Below are 12,749 nucleotides of genomic sequence, written 5' to 3'. Positions count from 1 at the left end.
ATTGGCTCGGCTAGCGCGCATGCGCGCGGTCGCCGGCACGCGTTCTCTTCCCACGAGTCGCTCAGTGCGTCTCGAGCCAACGCGAAAGAAGCGTCGCGGTGGTTCCTCTCTCGATCCCCTCGACGTCCACGAATCTCATCTCCCTTTCACGGGTACCATCGTGGCGTTACTTCTCAATCGTGAAACGTGCTCAAGAACGCGCGCCGCGATCCTAACCCCCTCACCTCCCCGCGAATGTTCAAACGGGGGCATCTCGTTTCGCGTATACGTCGCGCAAGTTATTCGTGAGTGTGTCGCGTGTGCATCCAACGAAAGCAACGATGAGTGGCGTGCTGTCGATGTTGTGTGTCATCCTGATCCTTAGCGTCGCGACGACCACGGTGCGCGCCGGATTAAAATGCGACGCTGTCAGGCCGTACTTCGAGGCACAGGGCTTTCCTGCCAGCGACATTCCCAAGGAAGCGATACCATGTAAGTTTTTGAATCGTATTTTGTATGAGTGACTGTCAGAAATTTATTATTATTCATTTATTCGTGGGGTAAGATGCCCTTTCAGCGGACAGTATATGATAGAATTATGCAGAAATAAGGCAATAAGATTAGCACTCTCGCTAATGTGTATTTTATGATACATGGCGCGAAATTTAATTTCGACTTTTGTCGCTCCGCGGGGGGCGCGAGTGACACCATATTAGTTTCATCAGGCGCGAAAATTTGAAATTGTTTTGCGATTTAGAGTCTTGTTTCTGGAGCTCCTTGTGTGATTATTATAGAATTTGAATTGAAAACTAATGGATATTGCTTATGTAATTCAGTAGACTGAGTTTATTAAAGATTTATAAGTGTAATTGCTATGTCTGTATTAGCTGGCCCGCGAGTTCGACAACAGTTTAAATTTGCGCGCCATAATTTGAATTTTGAATTCTGAAATATTTTCATCCTGTTATCTAAATCATTATACATTATATATTTAGACAATTTATATTATATAGTTTCCAGCTTAATGCAATTTCTTAATTGAGGACAGAAAATTTAAGCGTGTCGAGCATCAGAGTCCCAAATTGGAACGTCTTGCTCGTAATTCACGACGATTCGTGATTTATTTGTCGAAATTTCGCCGAGGGACCCGCAAGGAGACGCGTACAGTAAAATATTTATGGTCGATGAATTACGAAGCTGCGTTTCTCAGCGAGGGTTGAGGTTAGGGTAGTGGGGGGCAATAAGCGAGGGGGAAAAGGAAAGAACGAAATTCTCGGAAGTTCTCACGTCCGAGAGGCACAAACACGCTCGAGCACGCTCCTTCTCGCGGCTTCGTTCGAAAACTTAACGCATAAAATAAACACTTGAAGGGGCCTGCGGCGTTCTAACCTTATTTTCATGCGTATTTACGCGTCGGGGCGATTCATCGTCCAGGCCGTTTGTCACGAATGGGACCGAGAGAAAAAAAGGAAAGTTTTGAAAGGTGTCATTAGGCATCACACAGACCTATTGGACAGGCATTCACAAAGTCCAATCTCTTAGCTCGCCTGGTTTTTAAGCTTCCTCTTTGAATATATCAAAAAACTAGTCTTGTATTGGGGGATCCACCTAGCCTTGAATAAGCTAGTGACTTGGATAGTGGAACAATTTTGGTCTTTTATCTCGAATTTCAGGCACTGCGAGGATATTTAAATTTATGAGAATGATTTTCAGTGTCTGCTGAGAAATTTAAATGAGGTGTGATTCTTGAATTTTTAGTGAGAATATAATGGTTTTAAAAATGTATGTTATCACTAGACGAGTTATTTACTTTTTAATGTAGTCACATTCCATTTTATCTTCTGACATTTTAGGCCAGAATTATTAAAATTGATTCAGTATTTCTTAAAATATCACCTGATTAAGGTTTCATTTTGCATAGTTTCATGAATTTTAGTAAATATTTGCTTCATCGAGTTTTGGGTAAAATTGGAGTACCAATAAATCGTTGAGCCTTATCTTTTACTATTTTTGTAATAGTAAATACATTCAGATGTATTGGAGCGTACCGATACAATAAGAATTCTCCGTTTATCAATGAGGAACATACACACATTTCATATGGGTACACAGAATGATCGATCTTATCTACTGCCATCAAATACGTCCAAACTCACGAATTTATTTATTTGCGCCAAATAGATAAAGACATTTTATGTGCTGTTGGTTTGATTCATTATTAAAACAGAGAAATGTTATTAATACTGCAGAGATAAATCTTTCCCTTTTTTTGTATCAGATTCGTATTTTACGAAGCTCTTTCAAAGACGCGGGAAATTCAAAATCACAAATTGTTCAACTTAGAAATAAAAGTGTGCAACACATATGGAATCTTTATCCAGAAACTGTACATGTTTCTATAATTGTAGATAAATATTTGAACGAAAAGATAGCTGAATTTAAGACCAAACAATTTTATCCATATTCTTCTCGATCATTAGATAACAGAAATTTATATAGCGATCAAAATAGACCATGTACAGTCGCTGATAGATAAGACATATTCTTCAAATATAATGTTGATAACACTTGAAATATTTTTTCAATGTATTTTTACTCGTGACTAAATAATTAAAACCCTTTCGTGGCTGAATGATTCTTTTTGAGAATCTTTTATCCCCAAGAAAAAAAGGAACTTATTTAGAACCCTCAGAATAGCAACAGTCGCTTTGATTTTCCACTGCAGCGTGCATAAACTTGTCCCAGCATCTCTGAGTCGTTTATTTCCGTTATCATTTTCGCGTGCACGGATCAATGACACAGTTTATCGGCGAAAGATGAAAGAGGGTAGCCGTGTGGGTATCGCGGGAGATAAAGAGGTGGTATGGCACGAGGTAACAGCAGGGAAGGAGTAGGGTGCATGAGTAAAAAAGGGTCGAGGCGTTCGTTTCTCGTTTTATCGGGACAACTGTATTTAGTGCGCGGATAGGATGCGCTCATTTATGTCGCGTTCACACGAACCTCCATTTCTGCGGAATAGTTGCAGTCTGGTTTCATACTATCCATTCATTCACTCTCCACATTCATCCCCTATACTCCTCTCCAAAAAATAAACAAATTCTTGAAACCATCCTTATTATTGCGAAATATTAGACCAAGTTTAATATCTGAAAAAGTATTTTTATATTATCACTTAAAATTTGAGGTTTACCTGAAGCAGAGTATTGACTCTGAGTGAGAAAAAATGATAGAATAATTCCCAGAAAAAAAACTCCTGTAACGAGAATGGGATGTTAGAGATCGGTTAGCAGAGTTTGAGAACCACTGTTCGCGCTTCCATAACCCAGAAATGGGCTAGATGTAGAGAGCAGGCAGCGCAGAAGTGCAACTCATAGCTGAACACGTAACGCGTAGCTACGTCAAAACTTCACGCGCTGTTGGAGACGTTTAGGGAAGTTTGAGGGTGTTCTGTCGAAAGATGGACGTTGTTAGGCTGCCCAGGGCAGCCAGCCCCGATGGAGGAAGTTGATCCGCGTTCTCGCGTCTTCTCTTTACCCCGCTTTCGGTTAACAGCGGCGAGACACGGTGACAGTTCCCAGACGCGATCAGTTGGCTAACGGAGAGCACTTTGCACCACGGAAACCGTTACAACTAATCTAAATCAATCAGCACTCCGATTTAATCTGCCCCCATGGGCTCGGGGTCCGCCCCGAGCGCTGCTGGCCATGTCTGGAGGCCAGCCTATATTAACGTGATCGTAAAAAGCGTCGTTTAAAGAGTAGTTAATACGTCGACCGATACAAACATCCGGACGAGCAGGCAAATGGAGAGCCTTGACCCTGAGTTTTTACTTTACGATCCTCCGACGAGCCTTTCCTCCCTTTCCTGCCGCAGACTCGCGAGGTTTGCCTGAGCCCTTGGCTGACCAGCTGCGAGGTTTCGGCTACCTGAACATGGGACTCGTTATCTGGCAAAAGATGCTGCTTGTCGATCTTGCCCAGCTTAGGGTGATCATGGTGGTTTAGAAGCTTTTGTGTAAAGTGCAGGTTATTTGAGTCCATCACTTTTAAGTTCTTCTCGGGATTAGAAGCCTTGTGCACTCAATTAGAGTACTTGAATTGTTAATGTATTCATGAATATCGAAAATGAAGACCAACTGTGGTAGTTATTAGAATCAGAGTGGTTTTGGTGGTCTGGGGAGTTTTGTGTTGTTCTGGTGGTCCATCACTTTTAAGTTCCTTTTAAGGTTATGAGTCTTGTGTATTCAATTAGGGTACTTAAATTGGTAATATATTCATGAATAGCAAAATTGTTTAAACCAACCTAGCAGTTATTAGAATCAGAGTGGTCATGATGGTCTGGGAACTTTTGTATTCTTCAGGTGGTCCATCACTTTTAAGTTCCTTTTAAGGTTATGAGTCTTATGTGTTCAATTAGGGTACTTAAATTGGTAATATATTCACGAATAGGAGAATTGTTCAGATCAGCAGTGGCAGTTACCAATTACAACAATTCCTCATTTAATTAAACTGTGAAGCGTGTCCATTGGTAGGGTACTTGCGCCTCGATTGCGCGTGCGTAAACGATACCGATGCATGGTGCTATTACAGCGTCTTGGACAATTGATTTATGGATCGTGTTATAGCGGATCGGGTTTGATAAGCGATACGTTTCTTCATTAAAGGCCGCGGAACCGGTACCCACATTAATTGTCGCGCCTTCTAGGGACAAGGGAACGAGGAGCACAACTCCACGCGAACTTTCCTCTTTTTCCTCGATTAATTATAAGCCACCTAGGGATATTAAATATCGTCGACGTACGCCTGTGATTTCCACATTAATTACGCGACATTTTAATAAAGCTTGAGAGACGATTGAATAGTTGCCTCTACGTGATCCTAGTTTTAACAAGCGTTCAGTTTCATGTGTACCTAGTATCTAGTTTCACTTGTATCTTTGAGCATATGCAAGTATTACTTTGTACTTTATAACACTTTTTAAGTATTCCATTTCTGGCCTGTATTTCGAGGTATGCAGGAATATATCAGTTTATATTTCAAAAAGGAAGAGCTGCATAAATAGATCAGTGCAAGGGAGTAAGTTATGGCAGAGAAACTGGCTGGAGCGCGTCACCAGCAGAAACTGGAGAAGCGATGCAGAAAGGGACCTTTTCCAAGGCGTGCAGGTTGTAGACTACATAGTCAGGCTCGGCACGCTTAAGTGGTCGATGTTATAAGTTATAACTTTTAAATAAGCAGCTCTAGCGAGGTTCTCTCGCATGTATACGCTGCAAACCAGCTCACCTTGTTTGCCCCTCGCGCGATGAGCCTCTGCTCCATGTACACGGTGTCTCTTTAGAACCATTCAGAAGTACTATTTTCTGGAAAATCTACCAACATTAAAAATGGAAAAATAGTGTAATAAATATTTCCAGAAATATAGTATTTTTGGAGCTACTCCAAAGTTTTACAGGTGCCATTAAATAACACACCAGGTAGAAGCTCGTTGACAGGATGCAACGAAGAGATTATAACTGTATTATTTATGCTTTGCATATACTTGAATAATGCACTTAGATTTCACTTTTCTGTTTGAAATTTACGGGAAGTATAAAAGTGCCATTTTATGCACCTGGCACTGTGAGGGTTGACAATTTATGAATACTTCAATATTTCTATATTTGGCGATTAGAATAGCTCGGTAAAATCAATTTTATTCACCTCTTGGGGAAAATGCTCTCCAGAGAGCGAAAATGGTAATAAACTTCCTAATTTAAATGTTAAACCGAGAGCTGAAACTCAACGCGCCAGGATCGAAGAATCTGAGAAACGCTCAGAAGCTCCTCGAAATTCGATCGCCCCTAAGAGAGCCACAGAGAAACACTTTGAGAACGGTGAATAGCATTCTGTCGACTGTTTCCTTGTAGATCTTAAACATCGTTGAATTGGAAATGCACGGGGACGAGCGTAGGAACCGTGGCTATAGAATGCAAAGGTCCAGAGAGATGCATATGCAAGGGCTATGGAAAAATGGGAAACACGTTTCTCGAAGAAATATGGCATCTGGTCTTGAACTGTCGTTGATTTCGTATGCAAACTCGGGCGTTTAGAAGAGCATCCCATTTCGTGGAACACGCCATCCCCTTTGTAATCCCTCCAGCCATCGAATTGAAATTTTCTCGATCCACATAGGTAGCTTAAGGTCTAGCCCATTAATACCACGTCATGGGGATTATTCAAAATATTTTCTTTTATTTAAAATTCTCGCTCTATGCAAATACGTAATCCAAAATCTACGTAGTCTCACATTCCAAATATTTCCAACCTGGTATTCCCTCCAAGGTGGTCCAGGGTCTTTCAAAATGGCTCTGGTGCCTTCAGCGAGGTCCAGATCTCCCGAAAAGGCATCCAGGCTTCTTAATCCCAACCTGTCCATGAAAAATCGAATTTCCTCGCTCGTCAGTGGTATCAGTCCCCAGCATCGAGGCGTCCAGTAAAGTCATCCTCCCTCGCGCGGCTTTCGCCAAGCGAGGGACATCAGAGAAGCGGAGTCACAGTTTCGTCCGAGTTTGTACCCCCATTTTGTCCTCCCTTCCGTTACCTGACACTGGTCCGTGATGCGGCAGGGGTTTCGCAGCGTGCTTCAGCACTCTGCGCGTCGACATTACCTCTGCGTGGCGTCTGCTCCCAGCTGCCTCGCTCTCTCGAGGATGCCGTCCCCTTGGACTGCGTCGCCAGCCCATCGAGGCCCCGCAGTCATTACGCGACTCACATTCGCTCGGCGTTAGGGCTCTGTCCCTCCTGCGCTCCTCCATGCCCCCTAAAAGCTGACTAAGGACTCATTGTTGGCGAAGGATGCGAGGGGATGCGTCAGGGGACACCGAGGTTCGACGCCTCTGGTGAAACAGAACTCTGACGTTGAAATTTCATAGCGCGATAGAGTGTCGCTGGAACATTTGCTCGATTCGCGGAGGATTCGATACTGTTCGGTTGAACCGTGTCGGGTTAGGGTGAGGATGATCGAAGAGGAGTTTGGGGAGTTGCGTACTGGAGTACGAGGGGAAAGTGGAGTAAAATGGGGGCAGCGAAAATATTACTTCAGATGGGAAAGAAATTTTAAAACAGGGCTGCTCTGTTTTACCCTAGTTTCATCTACAGGGTGATTAATGAGTATGGTTGCTAGGCTTGATCCTACGCCTAGGGATAAGTGTCTTTACATATAATAAAGTGGTAGTGGGGATGTGACGTCACTTATCTTTAGACGTAGGATAAACCCTGGCAACGATTTCCATAAGGGAAGCAAGTAACTCTGACTTCTTGGGTCAGTTCAGCTATTAATGATTCTTCTTCCTATGTATATTTGTTATTGGTCAAGAAAATAATTTATAGGTCCCCTCACTGTTGGTAGCTTGCGAGCTTATAGAGTGAGAAGAATCGCGCGGAGATCCACGTGTTCTAATTGAACAATATTGTGTCGCGTACTGGAGAGCCAGCCGAGAAAGTCGCCTCTCGAGTTGAGCTAATTAAGTTTAATTAAAGCGACAAGCGTGGCACGGCCGCGATGCCAGGTAGCCGAGCTTGAGGCTGCCTCTAAATATGATATTCCTCTAGCCTCCTTTAAACGTCTAACTCTAATTAAATAGCGGACGAGTCCGCAACACCCTCGATGAAGCAGGTAGACGCGTTTAATCCGGAGGCGACGACTGATCCGGGTCATGGATTAGTCGCTCCGCGATCCGACGAATTAATCGTTTCGACTAGAGCATCTCTTTTCCTTTACGGCTCGACGCGTCGGGATCGTTCCCTTGACGCGTGCTTGCGAGGTCAATTTATGCGCTGATAACTCATTTTTAAATGACGAGGATCGAAAGTGAAAGGAACTGGGGGAATAATCTCAAGGAAGGAGAATATTCATGAGGATTTAATTTGGAGATAAAACACGCGACTTGCGTCGTTTTGTAGGAAGACAAACAATTCTTAAGAAACATTAAACCACTCCATTTTATTACAGCTTCATTAGCAAATTGATAGTTTGGTAGCTGACTGTTTCTGTTAGCTTTAAGTGAGGCATTGAGAGCAACGATGGGCTAACCTCAGTACTTGAAAAAATTAGAGAAACGGGCGATCTAAAATACAGAGTGCTTCATAATTCATGGTACAAGTTGGGTTAGGTAGATTCTAGGATTAGAAATAATATATGACACTAGTTTTTATTTTTAATCAGCTTATCTGATACATTAGAATTCGAACCTAAAATTGGATAAAATTAACGTTAGTATTCAGGTATTGGGACATGGTCAACTATCGAGGCATTTATCTTACAGGTCACACGTGCACAATGTCTTCGTCGATGATACATTCAATAGCTTATCTAGTAAAGGGACAGGGTCTCTATTATGACGTTTAGATAGCAGTACCGTTTTTGAGTCTACTAGCGAAAAAATCACCTTGTATCTAATGTTGGCCAGCGTTTAAATAACTTTTTCTCTGTCCGTGTGGTCACGATTCCAACACTCCACCTCTTGATAGTATTTCCTCGCTATAAATTCCCATCTGGATGCCAGTATTTCCTGGTCCCTGGACCCAGACAGTCGAGCCCCTAAGGGGTTAATTTGGTTTTCGATCTCCAGGAACGGTTCCGCGAAGTGTCTGGCCTCAAAGCCGCCAATTAACCAGTGAAGCCAGTCGAAGCTGAGAATCGCGTGGTCTAAGGCCCTGGCGGAGGTGTAAAAAAAAAAGAAAATACAGGCTCGCATAATGGCGTATAGAGAGGCGAGGGTGGGCGCATGGCGGGAAGGGCCGCGACATAAAGAGAATTTTCCATGTTCGCTGATTAAAAGCCCGACGCGGCAGCGCGCCACAGTATTTACGCGCCGTCTTCTTTCGTCGTGGAAAAGTCCTTTGGCGTCCATAGTCGGGGCGCGCGATTGTCGTCGGCACGAAACCTCGAACGGAAGGGCAGAAAGACCGGAAGGGGAAAAAAGTCTGCGGCGATATTCTCCTCCTCTCTTGTCGTCTGGTCGACGAAGGACGCGGTGGGGAGGGAGAGAGAGTGGGAAGGGTGGGGGAAGCACGCAACCGCGTCGAGATGATCCTCTTTCGCAACTAGGCGTGTTCGGGAGAGAAAAATCAGTTTTTTGTTCCTCGACGAGAGAGGCTGGAGACACCTTTCCGCTTCCGTCTTGATGCGGAGAGGCGAGAGCGATTTCTCGCTGGTCGTTTTTCTAATCTGTCGCGAGCAGACGGGAGAGATTTATCTCCGCGAGACGCGGCTAAAGACTCTCGTTACATCGGATAGCCTGGGTCCGTTCCTCGCTGTAATCCCCGTGAAAGTTCTCCAACAGGTCCTCCACTTTGAATTGATTGTCAAAGAGAAATCTGATTAGGCGCTGTGGAGGGACTCGAAAGTAGGGGAAAAATTGCGCTTGCAGGGCGCCCTGATGGTTTGATTTTTCGAGAGACGTCTGAGAGAATGTGACAGTCTATTTAATGTACGCGAGAAATAGAGTTTTTGAAGAAGAAAATTATTTTGAGGAAAGATACTGTGAAAGTAGCCTTGTAAAGTACTTTGTAGAAGAATAGGGGAATTAGAATTCACGGAATTCACGGAATTAGAGAATTTTGGGGATGCAGGAATTCACGGAATTCAGAGGTTTGAAGAATTCAGGGAATTTAGAGGATTGAAGAATTCAGGGAATTTAGAGGATTGAAGAATTCATGGAACTCAGAAGATTCAGAAGGTTCAGAAGGTTCAGGGAGTTTAGAAGATTCAGAAGGTTTAGAAGATTCAGACGAAATTCAGATGAATTCAGTCAGAATTCAGTCAGAATTCAGTCAGAATTCAGTCAGAATTCAGTCAGAATTCAGTCAGAATTCAGTCAGAATTCAGCCAGAATTCAGTCAGAATTCAGTCAGAATTCAGTCAGAATTCAGACGGAATTCAGTCAGAATTCAGTCAGAATTCAGTCAGAATTCAGTCAGAATTCAGACGGAATTCAGACGGAATTCAGACGGAATTCAGATGGAATTCAAAGAATTCAGACAGAATTCAGGCGGAATTCAGATGGAATTCAAAGAATTCAGACAGAATTCAGGCGGAATTCAGATGGAATTCAGAGGATTTAAGAATTCACAGATCTCACAGTATTTAAGAATTCACGGAATTCAAGGAATTCAAGAATTCACGAAATATTCGGCGCATGGACTTTGGGAAAACTGAATAATCGACGTTTAGACTTTAAGAAATTTACGAAATTATGAATGTATGGCACTCAGGGAATTCAATGAAATGACGAATTTGAGAATTCAAGAAGCAAGAACTCAGGAATTCCAGCAAAATAACAAAGTAAACACTGTATTTCAGAAAATCGCAAAACCATGGGTTTTATCTTCCGCTAAGTGGTCGGAGCTATGGAATAAACGTCTCAACATTATCTCGACCAATTAGTGCGAATGTCTCTAGCCATATAAAATTTATTTATCACAAACTTGAGCTGTTGTTTACGACAGTCATCTGGCTGAAAATTCACCGAAGAACTCGTATCTGGCGGCATGATTCCGTTTATTCGGCGCTGTAAACATTTTAATTGATTCCTGGACGAGAAATATCGTCACTTATAAATATTCATGCTCCACGACGATGATTGTCCTCCACTCTTTCAAGCACTATATCCATCTCCATTTTTATTTCATTCTCTCATGCAGAGGCGATCGAGTGGCTGTCGAACAGTCATCGAACGGTAGATTTCAGCGGCAATTGACCCTTTAATTTTCGCGACGAGTTCGTTCCCTCTGATTACATGCTCCGCGAATAAACGACTCATTTCCGACGCGCGAGTCCTCTTCAACTTTATCCTCCCATCGCGTGAAATATTCAGTAACCCATGATGGAATCTACGATAAACTATGGAAAATATGGAGCAGCTAATTTTTCAGATTTGGATCTGAAAACATAACTTCCTCTGCGTGCCATCTCCGACGCTTTGCAATTAAATAATTGCGCGGTGCTCGTTTACCCTCGATCGTTAAAACGATCCTGTTCTCGATCCTGTCGCTTAACTTACATCGGGCTCGCCGTGTCAGAAGCTTGTAAAACGATTGAATTTCATGGAGGCTGCCGCCGACAAGTGTTTGCTACGCTTCCCCATAAAGATACGAGACTGGCGTTGGCAATAAATAATAATTAAGGCACCGTTCATGTAATTGAATCTTTAATATTGCGGTTATCGTTTACTAATTTATATCCTTGGAGAGCTGTAAAAGTTTCCCTCGAATTTATTTTCGATTTGTCTTCCTTTCACTGTGTGCAGCCTTTACTCGTTACAGTATCCCAGCAAGCTTATACAGCATAAGATAGATCTGAAATTAATTACTTTCATGGAAGGTCCCACCTTAGATTTCCAAAACTTTGTTTTCAGCAAACTATATTCATATTTATTAGTTCACATTTTAAGCAAAAATTTAGAGCAGTTTATATTAAAGCTGGGTCTACACTACACGTTACAAAACAAAGTTATGTAATTCTTTAGGAACTAAAAGAGACATACGTATATCGTCTCCCTTGTTTGTTTTCTAAAATGTTATATAACAGAGTTATAGCATAAGTGTAGACCCACCTTAAGAATCAGATTTTAAGAAGAAATACTAGGGGACACTGTTTCCACTCAGTGCTCTGTGTTAAAATAGCATATATTCATTAAAAGCGAGTGTGATAACTTCTATCGCGCGAATTATCGCCGCAGTCTTGCACTTGTAGGCAGATACGCCATGCAATATGGCTTCCGAGGACCCTATCACAGTGCATCCAATCTTCCCTCGTCGCGCACTTCTCGCCATTGTGTCCACCCCCGCATGGAACGTTATTTTTTTCCCGCCGTGTCACCCTTCGTCTAGTTAAAAGCGAGAGAAACAGGGAGAAACATCGAACTGAATGCAAACGAGTGATAATTGCATTCGATACAGGTCGCCCAGTCCACGGACAGTTAAAGAGACTCCCAGACGCCGCGAGTTGTAAAATTAGGAATTCCTCATCGGTCAGCAGAGTAACTTTATTTCTTTTTTATGGCTGGAATCATTCGTTTCTTCGTCGTGAAATATTCGGGGGCTGGGAAGCCGACGAAATTTCATTGGGCCACATTCACTCGATTGGACCCAATTCTTGCGAGACTGTTTACGTTACTATATTTTAGAGCCGTGTTTCCTGCTCGTAAAGCCACACACCTGTGGTTTTAACGAGTCTCTTACCCAGGAGGAATTTGGGTGAATGTGACCTGGATGATTCAAGGTCGTCTCTTCTCTTTTGGGACTCATTAAACATTTTTTTCTGGGTTACATAGCTTCATTTATTATGAATTTTAAAGCATATTCAAAAACTTGAAAGTTTAGATATTCTACTGGAAAAAAGGGTTCACTGCTTTTTCATCCAAAATTACCATTATTCTAAAAACTAGGACAGGATAATTATTAAATGAAAACGATACATGTGGTGCATAGAAATAGACACTTGTTAAATTGCATCTATATCAAATTTATTTACCAATGTAGAAGTACACTTCAGGATTCGATGTATGCAAATTCCCAAACAGAAGAGCCAGACCCCTCATTGAAACTTTTTGTTCGCCAATGTCGCGCCTTAAGCTCCCTCGCGCCCTTTCGAGCACGTTTTTTGCCAGCGTCGGCCGCGGTTTCCGCGGGGATGGCGAAGGCTGGCGGATTTTCAGACGACACGCTCGTGAAAGGTGCAAATTTTGTTTGGCTCGCGCCGAAACAGGTGGTCGTTCCGCTGAGAAATGG

At 42.6% G+C, this 12,749-nt stretch overlaps 1 protein-coding gene across 1 annotated transcript in view; it reads left to right on the top strand.

Annotated features, from left to right (window-relative positions):
• The first annotated feature begins 145 nt into the window (after window positions 1-145).
• The window catches only part of Dlp (glypican dally-like), an 87,683-nt gene continuing 75,079 nt past the window's right edge, over window positions 146-12,749 (top strand). Inside the window, exon 1 of the mRNA XM_076382255.1 lies at window positions 146-471. Within this exon, the coding sequence (XP_076238370.1) occupies window positions 321-471 (151 nt within the window). The 5' untranslated portion in view covers window positions 146-320. The remainder of the gene's footprint in view (window positions 472-12,749) is intronic.

Source organism: Calliopsis andreniformis, chromosome 7, assembly GCF_051401765.1.
Source record: "Calliopsis andreniformis isolate RMS-2024a chromosome 7, iyCalAndr_principal, whole genome shotgun sequence".
NCBI lineage: Eukaryota > Metazoa > Arthropoda > Insecta > Hymenoptera > Andrenidae > Calliopsis > Calliopsis andreniformis.
The sequence above is the reverse complement of the archived record's forward strand: the minus strand, read 5'-3'. Positions and strand labels throughout refer to the sequence as shown.